Source organism: Carassius auratus, chromosome 8 (genome assembly GCF_003368295.1).
Source record: "Carassius auratus strain Wakin chromosome 8, ASM336829v1, whole genome shotgun sequence".
NCBI classification, from domain to species: Eukaryota; Metazoa; Chordata; class Actinopteri; order Cypriniformes; family Cyprinidae; genus Carassius; species Carassius auratus.
The window spans coordinates 6353647-6370588 of NC_039250.1; the positions used below are offsets into that span (position 1 = coordinate 6353647).

Consider the following 16942-nt stretch of genomic DNA (forward strand, 5'->3'; position numbering starts at 1 on the left):
CATTTGACTGTTCTCAATACATTTAACCTGCAATGTTGACCTATTGTTCAGTTGAATAGTTTTGTTTTGTTCATGAATCTGACAGAGCCTTTGACGCAGAGGCGTTTGACTTGGCAGGTGCAAGGCACTCTGGGATGTTTATTTGTTGTCAGGTTGGAGATATAGAGTAACTTAGAGAGCGGGCATGAGACAGAGCCAGCTGTGTCAACTGTAGACGTTATGCCAACAGGGTGGAGGGTGGAAAGAAAAGGCGAGAGAAAGACGGGAAAGTTTATAGTCTACATATTCATGTCATACAATGAGAGATGTATGAAATGTGGCCTTTTTTGGTATTCAGCCTAGAGTTTTGATGACATTTGAACCTGATGAAGTATGGCATGACCCTGACAGCCAATTTTTTATAATAAAGAGCTCTCATGCGAAAATTGTGAGTTTTTCTGGTGTCACTTAGAAAGTTCAGCAAGTGTAATTCCTAAATCGAATATATAAAAGGAAAAACGCACACTCCAGCATATTAAAAGTGACGTGTTTCTCGCGCTGACCAGTTAAAGGGGAAGTTTCTGAGCGATTAAAGTCAAAGTATCTGTCACTTTACGCCACCGCTGCTGGGAACCGAATGCTAGCAGGTGTTAGTGAGTAGATGGGGACTGACGGCTGTTAATGGACGCTGAGAGCCCTCTGCCTCAAATACTGGATTTGTCCCTCCGCATGCATGAACCGATGCACATATCATGTTGAGGAGATTCATCACATCTCACTGTGTCCTGGGTCATGTTGCACGAAACGGGGAGATAATTGATGGCTCGGTGGTATTGTAAAGGCATCGAGGCGAGTGTAATACTCTCTAATTAGCTATTAGAGATACTTAGAACAGATAGAGTGAGAGGCCGGTTACTGGAGTGACAGATTGTGCTTGGTATCCATCAGCGCTTTGAGAGCTTCCACAGTATGGCCAGAGAAACTGAGAACGCTGTTTGGCTTCTTTGGTGTTCAGTTTAACAAAGAAAACACGGATTAAATAAATTTGACACTAAGTTAATGGTGCCAGGTCTTTAGGCCTGTAACATGTAGGGTAAGATGAGGGCATATGCCCTACTTAAGAGCAGTGTGCATTTACTACTAGTGATGACTATATATACTAATGTGCATATGTGACCCTGGAGCACAAAACCTGTCTTAAGTCACTGGGGTATATTTGTAGCAATAGCCAAAAAAAAAAAATAGATTTTTCTTTTATGCCAAAAATCATTAGGATATCAAGGAAAGATCATGTTCCATGAAGATATTTTGTAAATTTCCTACCGTAAATATCAACTTTTTTTATTAGTAATATGCATTGCTAAGAATTCATTTGGAAAACTTTAAAGGCGATTTTCTCAGTATTTAGATTTTTTTGCACCCTCAGATTCCAGATTTTCAAATAGTATTATCTCGGCAAAATTGTCCTATCCTCACAAACCATACAACAATGGCAAGATTATATATTCAGGTTTCAGATGATTTATAAATCTCAATTTCAAATTTCGGTCACATATATTATTAGAGGTACATCTCGCACAAAAATGAAAATTCTCTCATTAATTACGCACCCTCATGTCGTTCCAAACCCATAAGACCTTTGTTCATCTTCGAAACACAAGTTACATTTTTTAAATTAAACAAATTTCTTTATGAAATTCGAGAGCTTTCTGACGCTGCATTGACAGCAACACAACTACCATGTTCAAGGGCCAGAAAGGTAGTAAGGAAAATATTAAAATAGTCCATGTGACATCAGCGGTTCAACCTACTTTTTGTGTGCAAAGAAAACAACAATAATGACTTTATTCAACAATTTGAGTCTGTTTTCAGGATGTTTAAATGAGCACGCTACCTAGTCATAAATTCAGATTACTGCAGCAGGTTAGGGACATTAGAAGTTACAGGTTAAAGGCTTTTAGAAAGGAAGAGAACCTTCAGAAGCAACAGTTGACCCGGAAGGAGACCTTCACCTGTCTAAATATGAATTTATTTCTAGGTCAAAAGAAGATCACAGCTAGTTTTTTGTGAATACTGTGTCTCCTGGCTGGTAACACTTTGACAGTGTGCCCCAGAACGACACTGGGTTAAGTGCTCCCATAACGACCCATATGTTTCCTGCATGTTCTCGTTCAGGATTCCCACATGTAGCATAAGTTGCTCATGCCTGACTTTTCAATGGCGACGAGGCCAGAATCCATAATACACCTTCAATTCAATTTCCTTCAAAAACCTTGCTCAGAGTGGGGTGGGGGGGTGCTTAATGACTACACGAGAGGCCCAATTTAGTCATCATAGGTTGCTTCCTGTGAAGGTCCCATCTACAGTCTACATGGGTTTCAATCTGGTTTTACCAGTGTTGCATGAGAACAAAAAAACTGTTCGAAGAAGCAATTTTGCTAGTCATTTACATGACTACTTCCTCCACCGGTTTATCGGCCAAGCTTTCGATCCCATCTGGACAACATTTGTCAGCTGAGGATTTGTATACGCATAACATCAGGTATAAATCAGATGTTTGGAAATTTGAAAGTAACGGACGAAAGAGCAACAAAGAAAAATCAAAGATTCGTGAGAATAATTGAATGTGAATTCACATCAGCTTCGTTCCAAAAATATGTTTTCAAAAAAAAAAAAAAGAGTGAGAGAGAAAAATTAACCAGATCTTTGATTCATATTAGGCCTCCTATTAGCAACAGATGAAGCTGGCTGCTAAAACGAGTGGCGTTTGGATGGGGAAATGATATGTGTAAACTATGTAATGCGAATGTTTTAGCTAAGCTGTGTTTAATTTTGTACCCTGATGAAGTGCATGAGAAACCTGTCTCCCCTTAGCTGTCTCATTGAATCATATGGATATAATTTCAACCATTTACGTTTTTCTGCTCTTTGCTGTGGTTGCCAGGGGGCATTTGGAAACAGGCAGATTAAAGGCACATGTTCGCTTTCGCCTGTAGTTTTTAGCCACTCCGTCTGAGTGAGCTCCGCTGTGCTCCGTGCCGAAAGACGTGTCGGCGGTTTCTCTTTTACAGGTCATAGTTACTCCAGGCGCTCAGCGGTAAACCTCGTAACACCTCTCCTTCTCCAACAGGAACCAGAATCGATTTTGTACAAGTGCTGATCACAGAACATCGCGTTACCTGCAGACATTGCATATCTGAGAGCGCTGAGGCAATTTGGATGTCACACCGAATTACAGAAAACGTGTCTGGCTGTAAGAAAAGTCATGGTGCTCATTAAAATTTGCCTTTCAGCCCACTAATTACGAGTAATAATGTATTTAATGCTTGTTAGTTGCTAAAGGTTTTAATGTCAGAATAAACGCAAGCCTGAGGGAAGGTGAGATTGGTAGTTACAGTATAATGGGGAAATATGTTTTATGTTTCAGAGCACCTCTGAATGTTAACGGGAACAGCGGTGGACCTTTGACTCCATGGGAAAGAATGTGGCCTGAATGCAATTCCCATAATAAGCACATTTTCTCTTCCTCTCAGTTCATTTAATTCCTTCAGAGCGCAGTGTGACGTCGACAAGTGACACGACGTGGCCTTATTTTTACATGCACCATAATAGCGGGCTTGTATTCTACAGGTATTTAAGGGTATTAATGAACTGTTTTTTCTTCCGATTGCTTGTGTACACTATGAGCTTTTAGCTGCCCGATGCCCCGTTGGACGTTTTCGGCCGCAATCATGCTTCATTTCCCATATAGTCATCAGGTTAGGGTTCGTGTGGCCCGCAATCATCCGTGATTGGCTGTGCGCCTCTGACCTAAATGTCAGCCCGAACTATCACTCTGTGTGTATACAGCAGATCCTGAGGCCCACTTCGGAAAGATGGCGTCAAATGACTTACCACCATCCACTTTCGACGGTTATCACTCTGTTTACCCTCACACAGGCCTTTAGAAGGGGAAAACTAAACACGTTTATGGCAATTAATGTGATTAGTGTGCTAAACTGTTTTCACAAATAAATTCAAAGGGTTGTGGAGACTTAGGAGCTGTCATAGTTGGTTTATAGCGGTTGGTTTAAAATGCAACCTATATTTAGCGTGTTTGGAGTCTCACTTTTCTCTCCGATTTTTATGATAAACGTCTGTGTGTATCTCAGAAACTTCACATTCCTCGGTTAACATTTGGGGATGTTTTGATAGATGTTGACGTCAGCTGTAAAACCGGTTGCATTAGAATTATTTGGAAAATAATGTTCAGGACTTGGCAAATAGAGATGCATTTTTGCGCTATTATACAAAAGAGAATGTTGTGTTCTATAAAAGTTGAAAAAAATCCAGAGATAAGTGGAGAGACAATGAGAGACATGAGTAGTGAGAGAAAGAAGTTCCTCCCAGTCATGTGGATTAAACATGTGTTAGATTGCTATGTTTGCATGACATCCCAGAATGCATAGCTGTGTTTGAAAGGTATCCCAAAATGCTCTGCACCTCGCTCCATTGGCAGCCGATCCTAACGCTAATGGCGGGCTTTACGCGATTAGCAGGATTCTCTCTGTGGACTCATAAATTCAATTTAGCCTGAAATTTGTATTACAGCAAAGAAAGCAGTGAAAGAATGATTATTTCCCCTATACATAAATACACACATGTTAGGACATACGTAATCGTTTTTAAGGTAAAGAGGTTGTTTTGAAAACTCATATTTTGGGAGTCAATACAGGGGAAATATCTCAAACTTGCCTGGATTTCAGAGACTTTATTAAGCTCTTTTTTATGGGTGCGTATGTTCAGACAGTTTTCATGCTGTGGAATAACACAGGCCCAAGTTGACATTGTGAGGATTGCACGTCCAAAAGCCCCATACAGTGTCTCAACTACTGTGTTGCTCCATTGTGTGAAATAAATTTGGAAAAGTGCTTGGCAGATTGCAGAGTGCATTGATATTCCTTTCACAAACCCCACATCTTATCTCTGCAATTAATTCAACTTTAACTACTTAACATAAGATCTTAAAATTCAGTTTTATGTAATATATGAACTTTTATGTACTCTAATAAGAAGTTTGATCTGTGGATGTTTAAACTATAAAACTTTTGGCACTTTTGAGTTTGGACACATTAAATTGATCAAAAGCGGATGCAATTTTTTTCAATTTATAATGCTGCAAATGATTATTTGTTCAGTATCCTGAACAAATTTATCAAAGTTTCCACAAAAATATTAGACAGCATAATATTTTTTAATATCATGAAAATAAATGTTGAGCACCAAATTAGCGTATAAGAACGATTTTTTTAAACATTATGTGACACTGAAGACTTAAAAAAAGACTGCTGAAAATGTACATTAGCATCATAGGAATATATTTAATTTAAAAAATAATTTACAATGTTAGTATTTTATGTGTATCCTAACTAGAAATGATTAAGGCATATTTCCAAACTTTTGGATATAATGACAAAATTAAAGTTCCTTGAGAAATAAGCATTAAAAAAAAGCAGAATATTGTAATCCTCAAAAAATTTAGAGAAATAATTTTCACACCAAATAATTTAATTGTTTACTCTTTATTTATATCATCATACTTTTACAAATACTACTGTATATATATATTTATTAATGATTTTTTTTTAAGGTTAATAGTCTGGATTTTACTGGATTTATGGCAAAGTTTCTCTGATGTGACATTTCATTTCTGCAGAACCAAAGTTTTTTTTTTCTCTTTTTTTGTAAATCCAGTTTTGTCTGTGTGTCTAAAAGTGTGCAAAACGTGTATGAAACTGACTTTTTTTCTCTCTAGTTTCCACATGCTTTTAATGTTCCTTATAAGAATTCTGCACACACAAATATACACACACACACACACTGTATAATCCAGGTCACTCAATATATCCCGAACGTGGCAGTCTAAGGTTTCGCCCCGTATTAAATGGCCTGGCATCAATAGCAAGCCTTTTGCGAGTGATTGAAGGAGGCCAGAGCCCGAATGATGTTCTGAGGGCCCATTAGAAGAATGGAAGGCTCTTTCCTTCAGTGAAACTGGAGCTGCGATAGAAGTGGGGGCCTCAGTTAGAGGTCAGTGGACAATAGAGACCAAAGCTGCTATGTCAGGTTTCACTCTCTCTGACACCTCCATAATCTGCAACCCTGTCCCATCCAAGGCTCCTGATTGGAGAGCTATTGACATTTTGTGGGTGGAGCTAAGAGATTGCATAGGATGTATGAGGCCCTTAAATTACAAGACAGCATGTACTATCAGTATGTCCTGAGCCTCATTACACAGGTGCCTTAGAGACTGCAGATTGCAGAGGGCCATGCTGTAATGACTGTCTACAGATTCTGATTGGCCAGACCAGTGCTGACATGAAAAATGACATGCAAAAACAAATCTGAATGGCTTTTTCTGATTCAAATGTTTACCTGAAAGCTTTGTTCACATTCATGCACATATTAAAGGCAAGGCCTGGTAAACCACCATCTTTCAAAAAAGCTGGCATTTCTATAAAGCACACTTGTTGATGTTTCCTGATGTCATATTTCTCTCTCGCAGTTTGAAGGGTGTAACAAAGCTTTCTCACGGCTGGAGAATCTGAAGATTCACCTGCGGAGTCACACAGGAGAGAAGCCGTACCTGTGCCAGCATCCGGGCTGTCAGAAAGCATTCAGCAACTCCAGCGACAGGGCAAAGCACCAGCGCACACATCTGGACACTGTGAGTAAATGAATACAACCGACCCTAACCTGTCATAGCTGCGACTCAAAAAGAAGTGCCTCAAAACACAAGAATACAACCACTGCTCTTTACTGACATCATCCTAAATATAGAAATCAGCAGTGTTGTTAAAACACAAACTAATAGCATAGTTGTCCTAAATGCTTAATGCATTTCAGTGTGGCAGTAGTTTTCATTGGAAAGATTGTTTTAGTGAATCGATTTGTCTTAAACTGTCCTCCTTCCTCCTATGTAGTGTTGGCAGTCTGATTCATTCTATTGAATCGGTTCTACCTAAATCATTCTCTCTCTATGTAGCACTGAATAGCACAATATTACAAATCAGTTCATCCTAAAATGTCTTAACTTTCTTATGTTGATGAAAGTTAAACGTAAATGTTTATTTTAGTGATCTGGTTCATCATCAATGGTTTTTTTTTATAAACTGTATAGGATTGGAAACTCTGGTTCATTCTAGTGAATAATAGTGAACTGTAGCACTGAAAAGTTGTTAAAAAGCAGTTAAAAGTTTATTCTAGTGATCTGGTAAATCCTAATGGTTCTTTCTTATATAGAATTGGAAACTCATTCCATAATGTTTTTGAATGTTTTTTTTTCATATATAACATTCAACACTCTGATTCATTCTAGTGAATCAGAATCATTCACTTTCATATTTATAGTCGGAAATGTATATATTTTTTTCATCCTAAATCATACTCTCTGGTATAAAGCTCTGGGAATGCTGATTCATTCTAATGAATCAGGTAATTTAGACAAGTAATGTTAACAAAAAATGTATGAAACAATCTGAGTCTGTGCATAGCATTTTTTTATTTTTATTATTTTGTTAAATAGTGCTGTTCTTCAACTTTTTTACATATAATTTAGGACTTTTATATAATATAATTACATATTGTATGTGCAATGTAGTTTGCTGCTTTTGTTAGTAGTTTTCTGTGTTGCTAACTACTTTTAAAAGATTAACTAATCTGTATTTTAATTTTAGTATTGCGTCTTTAACAAAACTAAAGAGTGGACCATGGGTGTTCCAAGGGCCTTCTAGTTCAGAGCAAAAATCCTAAGCGCTCAAGTCCCCAACCTAATGGACCTTACAATCAAACCCATAAATGTGCTGTTTGCTACCTTTATTTGACCCAAATGTTAATTTTGCATGCACAAAACAGCCATAAGGTTATGTCTCTATGGGTTGACGAGGTGAAACACGTTTTATCATACATCGTTTAACACCATGCTCCGTTTGTGATAGTAACGACACATGGCAGAGAGAGATAGAAAAAGAAACCGAGAGAGGCAGTAATGTCTTGCATTCAATTTCTAACAATGTGAGGAAAAATAAAAGTCGGGAAAAGCATGAGTTAGTAATTCCTCACTAACTGGCAGAACCCTGTGCTGTATCTCATCGCAGGACAGCTCCAGCGTTGCGCTACCGTCACACTGCCACGGCCAATTAGCCCCCCGACTCCAGATGCCCAGCGCTGCACATTAACTCTCCTGTGCACCCTGTCACAGCCTTCCCACACGCCTCATATACAGTGAAAAAATCACTTCGACTGTAATGATATTTATTCGTGACAGCCTTTTTTCTTTTTTCCATTCCTAAGCTTTCTCGGTTTCTGTTTTCAGTGCTTTTAGACAGCAGGGGGATTATATGGCATTGCACAGCGAAAACAAATAAATGCGCAGAGACGAGCTGCCCCGCGAGCAGCTTGTAAAAACAGCGTTATTTAGAGAACGAGGGAAGGTAGGAAAAGGGAGCTAATAAAGGAAGCCTATCCACTTACACTTTAATGACTGCCTCTGTTTTAAAAAAAAGACCAGTGTAAAATGCATGGGAGAAAATCACCACTGCATGTTTTGGACCGAGTGAGAGTGTTTCAGTAAAGTTTACCACTAAGAATCATGGGTACATAGATATATATCTTAAAATGTAGGCTATGTACTTTAACTCTGAGAAAATGCAAAATAATACAAAACTGGCATAGTAGTTTGTTACCAGCAAAACAGTAAATGAGTGTTTGTACAGTACCTGTATGCTTGTCTGAGATTTACCAAACAACCTGTATTCTTCTTTTCTTCTTCCTATGTCCTCTCAGCTGAAAGGTAGGATACTGTCTTTCCTCTTAAACTTTGACTATTTATAAACTCTCAAAGCAAAAAGTTATTGCACTTGTGTTTGTCCATTTACACACAGTTTGAAAGTATAAATATTAATGCTGAAAAAAGTAGGCATATTCAGTGGGTTTAAAAGTAAATTTTTGTCTGATTTAACACAAATTTAAATGCAGAAAGAACATATCCAACATCTGTATTAGTAACCCATAAAGTGCAGAAGAAAAAAATAATTATATATATTTTATATATAATATAAAATAATTATATATATAATTTGTTATCTGTAAGATTTAAATGCAATTTTCAGTTCCAAGTTTAAAATGTATAATTGAATTAACACTTTTTTTAAATGTATTTAATATTTATACATTTGACTATAAATTACTTTATATAGACTTTCATTTATAAAAACACAACATTTGTTTTGCGATTTTAAAATAGTTGCTTGACTAAATTATTGTCTATTTTTGGTTTCCATGTCTGTTCATAAATGCTGTGCACTCTTTCTAATGTCTGTTCCAAACTATAATTATAGCTGCTCAATTATAAACGCTGTCATAATGTAATGATTTTGTGGTCTTCGTGTCCATAGCAGTGTGTTTCTGTGCCCTCTTTGTGGCTGAACTGTGCATAATTATGATTCTCAAACTCATTGTGCATTTCCTGTTTCAGAAACCATATGCGTGTCAGATCCCAGGCTGCACTAAACGCTACACAGACCCCAGTTCTCTCCGCAAGCATGTGAAGATCCACTCCGCCAAAGAGCAGCAGGTGCGTAGGAAGGTAAGGGTAAAAACTTAATATCTCTCTCTCTCTCTCTTTTAGAATGGTCTCTGTTCAAATCATCTCATCAGTACATCAGAGTACAATTAGCTTTTTGGCTCTTGCCTTCAGCCTTGAGAAACATTTCTAGTAGATATTTTTCTTGGTCAATTGTGTCTTTTTCACGGCTTGGTGCAGTTGGTTCTACTTAGGTTTGTCTTTGAAAATCATTTCCCCAACAATAGATCAACTCTGACCACATTTCAGCATCTACATGGTGAAGAGTGCATTCCTCATTAAAGTGGGTAATTATAAGCAGAATGGCCTCATTGTTGCGCTGGTCTAAACGACAGCCGACTGATGCGTTCTTCTTGCTTGCCGCTGTAAGCGGAAACACATGTGAGCGTGTACCATTGTTAATAAGCTGTGCAGCGCTATACCCCAGTGGCCAGATGTTGTGGGCCGATGTCAAACAAACACTCCCACTCCATCTATCGTGAGCGACGCCTGTTATGGCACGCTGCGGCAAAGCACCAAACCTTTGACGAATGGCTGGGAACTGAAAAACGTGCGGTTTGTGCTCTTTTGCCAGTTTGCGTGTAATTAAAATGTGTTTGTTTTATATCTAATTCACAAGTTGGTGAGCTTTTATTTTGAAAATCTTAATTGCAGTGGAATTAAAATGACATAACACGTTCAAGTTGCATGTCATGGCTCATTTCGGCTATTGTTTATTACGAGGAATTGTCTGCAGGTTCAGTCCACTCTGAATTCATGTGTCTGAAGATCATTTTCCGGTTAAACATAATTCCATGCTACAATCCGAGCTTTCAAAGTCAGTCTAAAAGTCCTAAACACATATGACTCCCCAAACTATAAACAAATGTCGCATATAATGCATGATTACTGCCAGGACTTTGATTTTATTGCCTCGCGAAGGGAAAAATCAGCCTTGCATGCTAATCTCACCAGCAAAAGACAGCCCTCCACTTCTCTGTAGCTGGTAACGTGGCATCCCAACCTGTACTCAGGGCGATGGATGTGTATGTGGGGTATGTCATTCCCCTCATCCCCTCATGTTTCCAATCAAAGGATCCTGTTTGCGGTGAAATATCATTCCTCTCTAAGCTTGTCATTTCCTTTGCTGGCTGGTGTGGGATGCCACCACAGACTGATGTGTTTTTTTAGTTTGATTATTATTTAAGACTTTTGTTTGGACTCAGTCCATTTTACACAAGTGTGACTCTTTTCATTTCTTCTTTGACACCATCACATTCTAGAACAGACGTTCCATATGTTTTTAATGTGCATTCTTCCTGTCAACATTCTATTTTATTGCCTAGTCTTTTTATTGCTTATATTTTTGATTGACAGCTAAGGGCCTGCCCCCATTTAGAATCAGAAGCTCTGAGCGAATGTCTGTCAATCCAGCATCTTCATGGCCCTGCCCCTTCCCAGCATCCCCACTGTCCTGCCACCTCCCAGCACTCTCTGAATGGGAAAGAAGGCCGTTCCCCAGCACTCGGGCAGGAGATATTCACAGGTACGTCTTACTTTATCCACTGTATGCACTTTCTTTTGACAGTGATGTAAAGTGGGTGAAGTAAAAAAATAAATAAGATGGAATGGATATTTAATTTCAATCATGGATTATAATTGTAATTAGAGTTGCTCACTAAAAAAAGCAACACTGTTATTTTTGCTCATACCATGAGTATTAAACTTGGGTGCAGCTTCGTTTGTACTATGAACATGATGTCTCAAGTCAAGTGGCTTGTTACTACAATAGTGCATCCCAGTTCGCCTTCTTGTACTTTGCCCTAAGAGTATATACTCTTTTAGTGAAGAAAAGGTATATACTTCTGAGTATATAAAAGAAAAGTATATGGACTTTGGGACACTATTTAAATGACCTCGCCTGTCATGTTTCACATTAAACATCCTTTATGTTTTGTCTAATCTAATTTCCTACCATACTAGAGATATCAGTCAACAATTACCCATGCACAACTGTAGGTAATCAATCGATAGATGAGTAGGAAAAATGACCAAAAAACAGGTCCAACATCAAAACAAAAAGAAACAATCCTGCACACTATACGTACTTGCAAATGTATACAAAATAGATTTCATCACTCCCAACAGTTTGGTCCTATGACCTTCATAAGGCATTTTTCAGGAATAGAGCTATTTTGGTAACACTTCAATATAGGGACCAATTCTCACTATTATCTAGTTTCTTATTATATCATGCCTTTTAATAACATATTGGCTGTTTATTAATACATATAAATCACATATTCTGCATAACCATATTCCACGCCCTTAATCCCACCCAATACCTAAACTTAACAACTAACTTACTATCTATTAAAGGGGTCATATTATGCGATTTAAATTTTTCCTTTCTCTTTGGAGTGTTACAAGCTCTTGATGCATAAAGAAGATCTGTAAAATTACAAAGACTAAAGTCTCAAATCCAAAGAGATATTTTTATTTTTTAAATTTTTGTCCTCGCCCCCCTAAAACGACTCGTTTAAACACGCCTCCACATCTCTACATCACTATGTGGGAAGATTTGCAAAACGCTGCACAAATGTTCACGCAAAGACATAAGGCGTACCTTTTATTTTCTCTGTTGCTGCCGGCTCCGTTTTGTTGAGAAGCTGTGTGTTTCATTGTGAAAGGGAAACTACTTTTTTTGGCCTTCCAAAGGAGCACGATATTCGCTTCGTCATACCTAGAGCTGACTGTGCTGGTCACTGAGGAAATACATCAACTTTACTCTCTGGATCGCCGGATCAGCTTACAATTTGGAGGGAGCGGAGTCCAGCTGTTCCTCACTCTAGCCGCCGGCTGCCGCTCACTCAAACCGCTTACTCAAGTCGCGGATTTCTCCGATCACAAATGCAAACATGGTAATTATGTTTCCACTGGATGCAACAACTTCCTCATTTGTAATGTGTTTTACTGTTTTGTCCTGTCATGCCGGTGTTCTGACCGGCACACCCCATAACAGTATTTGTTGAGGGGTGTAACATTTCCGTCAGACGCTTGAAATATTTGGCCAATCACAACACACTTGATAGCTGGCCAATCACAGCCCACATCGCTTTTCAGAACATTGAGATCTGTCAAAATCGACACGTTTCAGAAAGCGGGGCATAGAGGAGAAACAATAATGTACATTATGTGGAAAATAATGTGTCTTTTGAACCTTAAACTGCATAAACACATTTCATTACACCAAATACACAAAAATAATGTTCTTATTAGCAACATCAAATGATCCCTTTAAAAAGCAGTGGCCAAAAGTCATAGTTAATGGTTTGTTAATAGTGAGAATTGGACCTTAAAATAAAGTGTGACCGCTATTTTTGATAGATTTGCAAGTACATATAGTGTGCAGGATTTATTATTTTTTCTACAGTTTTAGAAAGAAATTAAGTACCACATTGATCTGAATGTGGGTCTTTCATGCTAAAAACTCTCTTCATTTGGAGAGCATAATGATTCATTTGATACAAAGTTAACGATGAAAAGTTAATGACCAAACATATAAAAAATTCACTGTGATGTTACAGATAAAATATAACGTGGACCACATTAAATAAATATATTTTCTGGATATAAATTTTTGATCACCTAAATCCCCTTTCTAACTGTTGCATTACAGTATGTCCACCTTACACCATGTAGTTTTTAACACTTTTATTTGTGGTTGTAGTTCTAATTGAATACTTTTCCAACATGCAGTGGGTTGTGGGCAATATAAGTCATTAGAGTGTGCACAGATCAGGACCTCAAATTTTCATTTAAAATAGTAAACAATCCAGGTACTTTTGGAATACTTATTTCAACATTTTAAGATTTGATACACAGTAGTTTTAATTTTAAATACTAGTTAGGATGCATAGCATGCAAAGTATCAATTTTAACCTGGTGATTTTAATGATTCTAAAGATTATATTGACTGTAATTTTATATTTGAACTTGTGAGATTAACTGCTGCTTTCAAAACCTTGGGAGAAATGATTGTATATCTTGGTCTATAGAATCCATTACTGCTTGTTTTTGTAGGAGCATACGTGCTGTCTAATTTATGTATCCTGGGATGTTTTGTAGAGATGGGTAGAGGACTGTTCCCTCCACCCTAGAATGTACCAAAACCCAGATGTGTTTAAGTGTACATTCACTTGCAGGAACATTTATGTGATCCAAAACCAATAAGCTACGATTTAACAGCTCAAATGGACATGACAGAATAAAGGGATTGTTAATGTTATGAAGACCATATGCTATGATAATATTGCAAACAGCTGTAATGCGCAATCTGGGTTAGATGTACATTTTCCCATGCTACTTCCAATGTTATGCAATTTACGCTAATTCGGACCTAGTGGACACTTACCTTAAAATACCCAGCTATGACTCATGACTCTTAGATTTTGAGAGGGAGGTCAGAGGTCAAGGTTTTGCATGTTTTGTATTTTGTTTTGCATTAGTTAAACCAAAGTAGTTATGGTCCTTGCTGTAAGTCATTTTTCTTGTTCTTCTGATTGCTCTTGTCATAATGCTGGGCATACTGTAGTGCAATAGTTAGCAGAGGAGATTTCATGAAAAGGCAAAGCCTAGAATACTGAAGGGATAGCTAGTTCCCCCATAATGAAAATTCTGTTATCATTTACAAACTTTTTGTCATCCCAAACCTTTCTTCATGGAACACATAAGGAAACTTTCTAAAAATGGTGTTGCTCTCTGTCATCTGTGCAAATAAAATGAATGGGGATTGAAGCATTCAGGCTTCAAAAAGGACGGGAAAGCACCATTAAAGTATCATAAATGTGATCCATGTGACTATATTCTGGTCTTCTGAAACCAGATGATGGTTTTTGTGAGAATCAGACTGAAATGTAAGTTTTTATATATTAATAAAATCAACCATCTTACCAAACCTATAAGAAATATAGTGTAATAATAAGAATAAGTATTATTATTTTAATTGTGATTTTGTTATTGTGCATATCTATCTATCTATCTATCTATCTATCTATCTACTATCTATCTATCTATCTATCTATCTATCTATCTATCTATCTATCTATCAATCATTTTTTCTCCGAACTGTGCAGGCCTTACCTCCAGAGAGATTTTAGCCACAGTTATCAGTGATTAATGACTTAAATTTCAGACAGTTTCTCACACATCATGTTTAAAACACAGCATATGGACCACCTTTACTAGTTGCTTTTGCTTTTTCTCCCAGCATGTTTTAGTCTCTTTAATTTAATTGCACAGAGAAACCAGAGCATGGAAAACAGTCTTCAAAATGTCATCTTTAGAATTCTGTGGAGGAACATTCATTGTACAGGTTTTGAGAGTAAATGATTACAGAATTTAGATTTTTTGTGTGAACTATTCCTTTAAGAGCAGCAATTCAGGCAAGAGAAAGGTAAAACAGACCCGTAATGTCCGTGTGAGAGTAATTTGAAGGACAATTGCAGAACTCCCCATCATTAAAGCATCCTTGAACAAAACACACTTTGCAGTGCAGCAGCTTAAATCACCGCCAACATGTGCCAGGGAAAATAGACGTCCTGGCTAGCACCGTCTCTCTCATTCGCTCGGTTCAAAGGGGATAAGTTGTTGCTTCAATGTGCAAATCTCTTTAGCCTGAAGGACCTGTTATGTTACTGTGGCTGTTTGTTCTTGTTTAGAGGAGAAGTTGTGGTTGTGTCTGGCCAAGATGCCTGCATTTAATGTAGATGTTTCTGCTCTCCCTATGCTTTGTTCTGGGGCCAGTAGAAAAAGTAAAGCAAAGTTGGGAGCGGGTACCTCTGTCATTTTGTAATTTGCACATATAAAGTGCATTCTAGTCCAGTGTCCAGTCTAGTGTCTTTGTGTAGGTTTGCATTTGGTTGCTTCATACGTATGTGTGCAATCTCTTTGGCTGCTTGAACATATGCTAAACATGCCATAACTATATGCTGTGAGAAAGTGGGTTATGGATTTTTCAACACTAACATTCCTTCAGCACTAACAGTCGCTTACAAAATAAAAGTTTTTGTTTTGTTTTGTTTTTTTACATAATATATGTATGTGTGCTGTGTACATTTATTATGTATATATAAACACACACACATGCATATATATATATTTCATATGAATATAAATATAGACATTGAAATACATGTAAATATTATATATTAAACACATACATATATATTATAAAAATAATAATTCATTATATTTATATAGCGCTTTTCTAGGCACTCAAAGCGCTTTTTATAGTCAGCTTTACATAGTCTCCTCATCCACCAGCAGTGTGGCAAGTTTTTGTTATGGTAAGTTTTTGTTATGCAAACAAAAACCTTTTTGTATGCGATCAATTGCAATTAATGGTTTGACAGTACTATATATATATATATTATATATATATATATATATATATATATATATATATATATATATATATATATAAACACACACATTTTTTATGTAATAAAATATGTAAATATATAAATGATCTATATTATTTACATTATATTATTTCTAATCATGTATTTTCCAATACAAATATGTATAATATGTATTTTCCTATACAAAAATTCCCTATACAATTTTTTTTTTAATAATACTTAATTTTTATATTATATAATAGAACTTTTAAGAAATGTAAGTGCATTTGTGTGATAGAAAAAAGTCACAAATCAAATTAGAAAATTTCATTAATAAAAGCATTTAATTAGAATGAATTCATGAAAACCTATACTAATAATTGAACGCACATTAATGAATGAACTCTCAGCCATTAGAGTCTGATTCTGCCTCCTGGTGCACCCCTCCCATCTCTCCAGCAAATAACAACTAAAGCAATCATGGCCATTACTTGTTGAATGCTTCCCAGTATGGTAGCAGATGTAAGGGCTAAAGGGGAAAGCATTTAAAGACTTTGATTGATGATTTTGGGTAATGAATCAAGTTTGTAACCAGTTCAGAAAACTGTCAGATGGGCCCCGCATCCACCGTAAAGCATTTGAAGAGGAGCACAAAGAGAAGGGCAGCTGGAACGAGCCACTGACGACCGTCAACGTACAGCCGTCCCTCCAGAGGGCTTCTGGGAAATGAATTACTGGGCGAATTCAGAAGAACACATTAACAGCCGGAGCAACCGGGAACAGTGTCCACCTGTCAGTCTCTCAAGCTACACAAGAAGCCTGGGGACGGTAGAAGCCCCTTTGCGGAACAAGCGACTATCATTTTCATCTGGCCCGGTTTGCGTACAGTAGTATAATCTATGGTGGGATGACATTTGGAACAGTTGGAGCTCTGATCTACACTGTTATTTCCATTATAAAC

General features: G+C 37.3%; 1 protein-coding gene across 4 annotated transcripts in view; it reads left to right on the plus strand.

Moving 5' to 3' along the window:
* LOC113107106 (zinc finger protein GLIS1-like) overlaps window positions 1–16942 on the plus strand; it is a 75020-nt gene that overhangs the window by 42562 nt on the left and 15516 nt on the right. For 3 of the 4 annotated variants that reach the window (XM_026269327.1, XM_026269329.1, XM_026269330.1), the window contains exons 5-7: window positions 6524–6685; window positions 9494–9604; window positions 10958–11126. In XM_026269327.1, coding sequence (XP_026125112.1) covers window positions 6524–6685; window positions 9494–9604; window positions 10958–11126 — 442 coding nt within the window. The remainder of the gene's footprint in view (window positions 1–6523; window positions 6686–9493; window positions 9605–10957; window positions 11127–16942) is intronic. The other variant, XM_026269328.1, reaches the window with a different exon arrangement.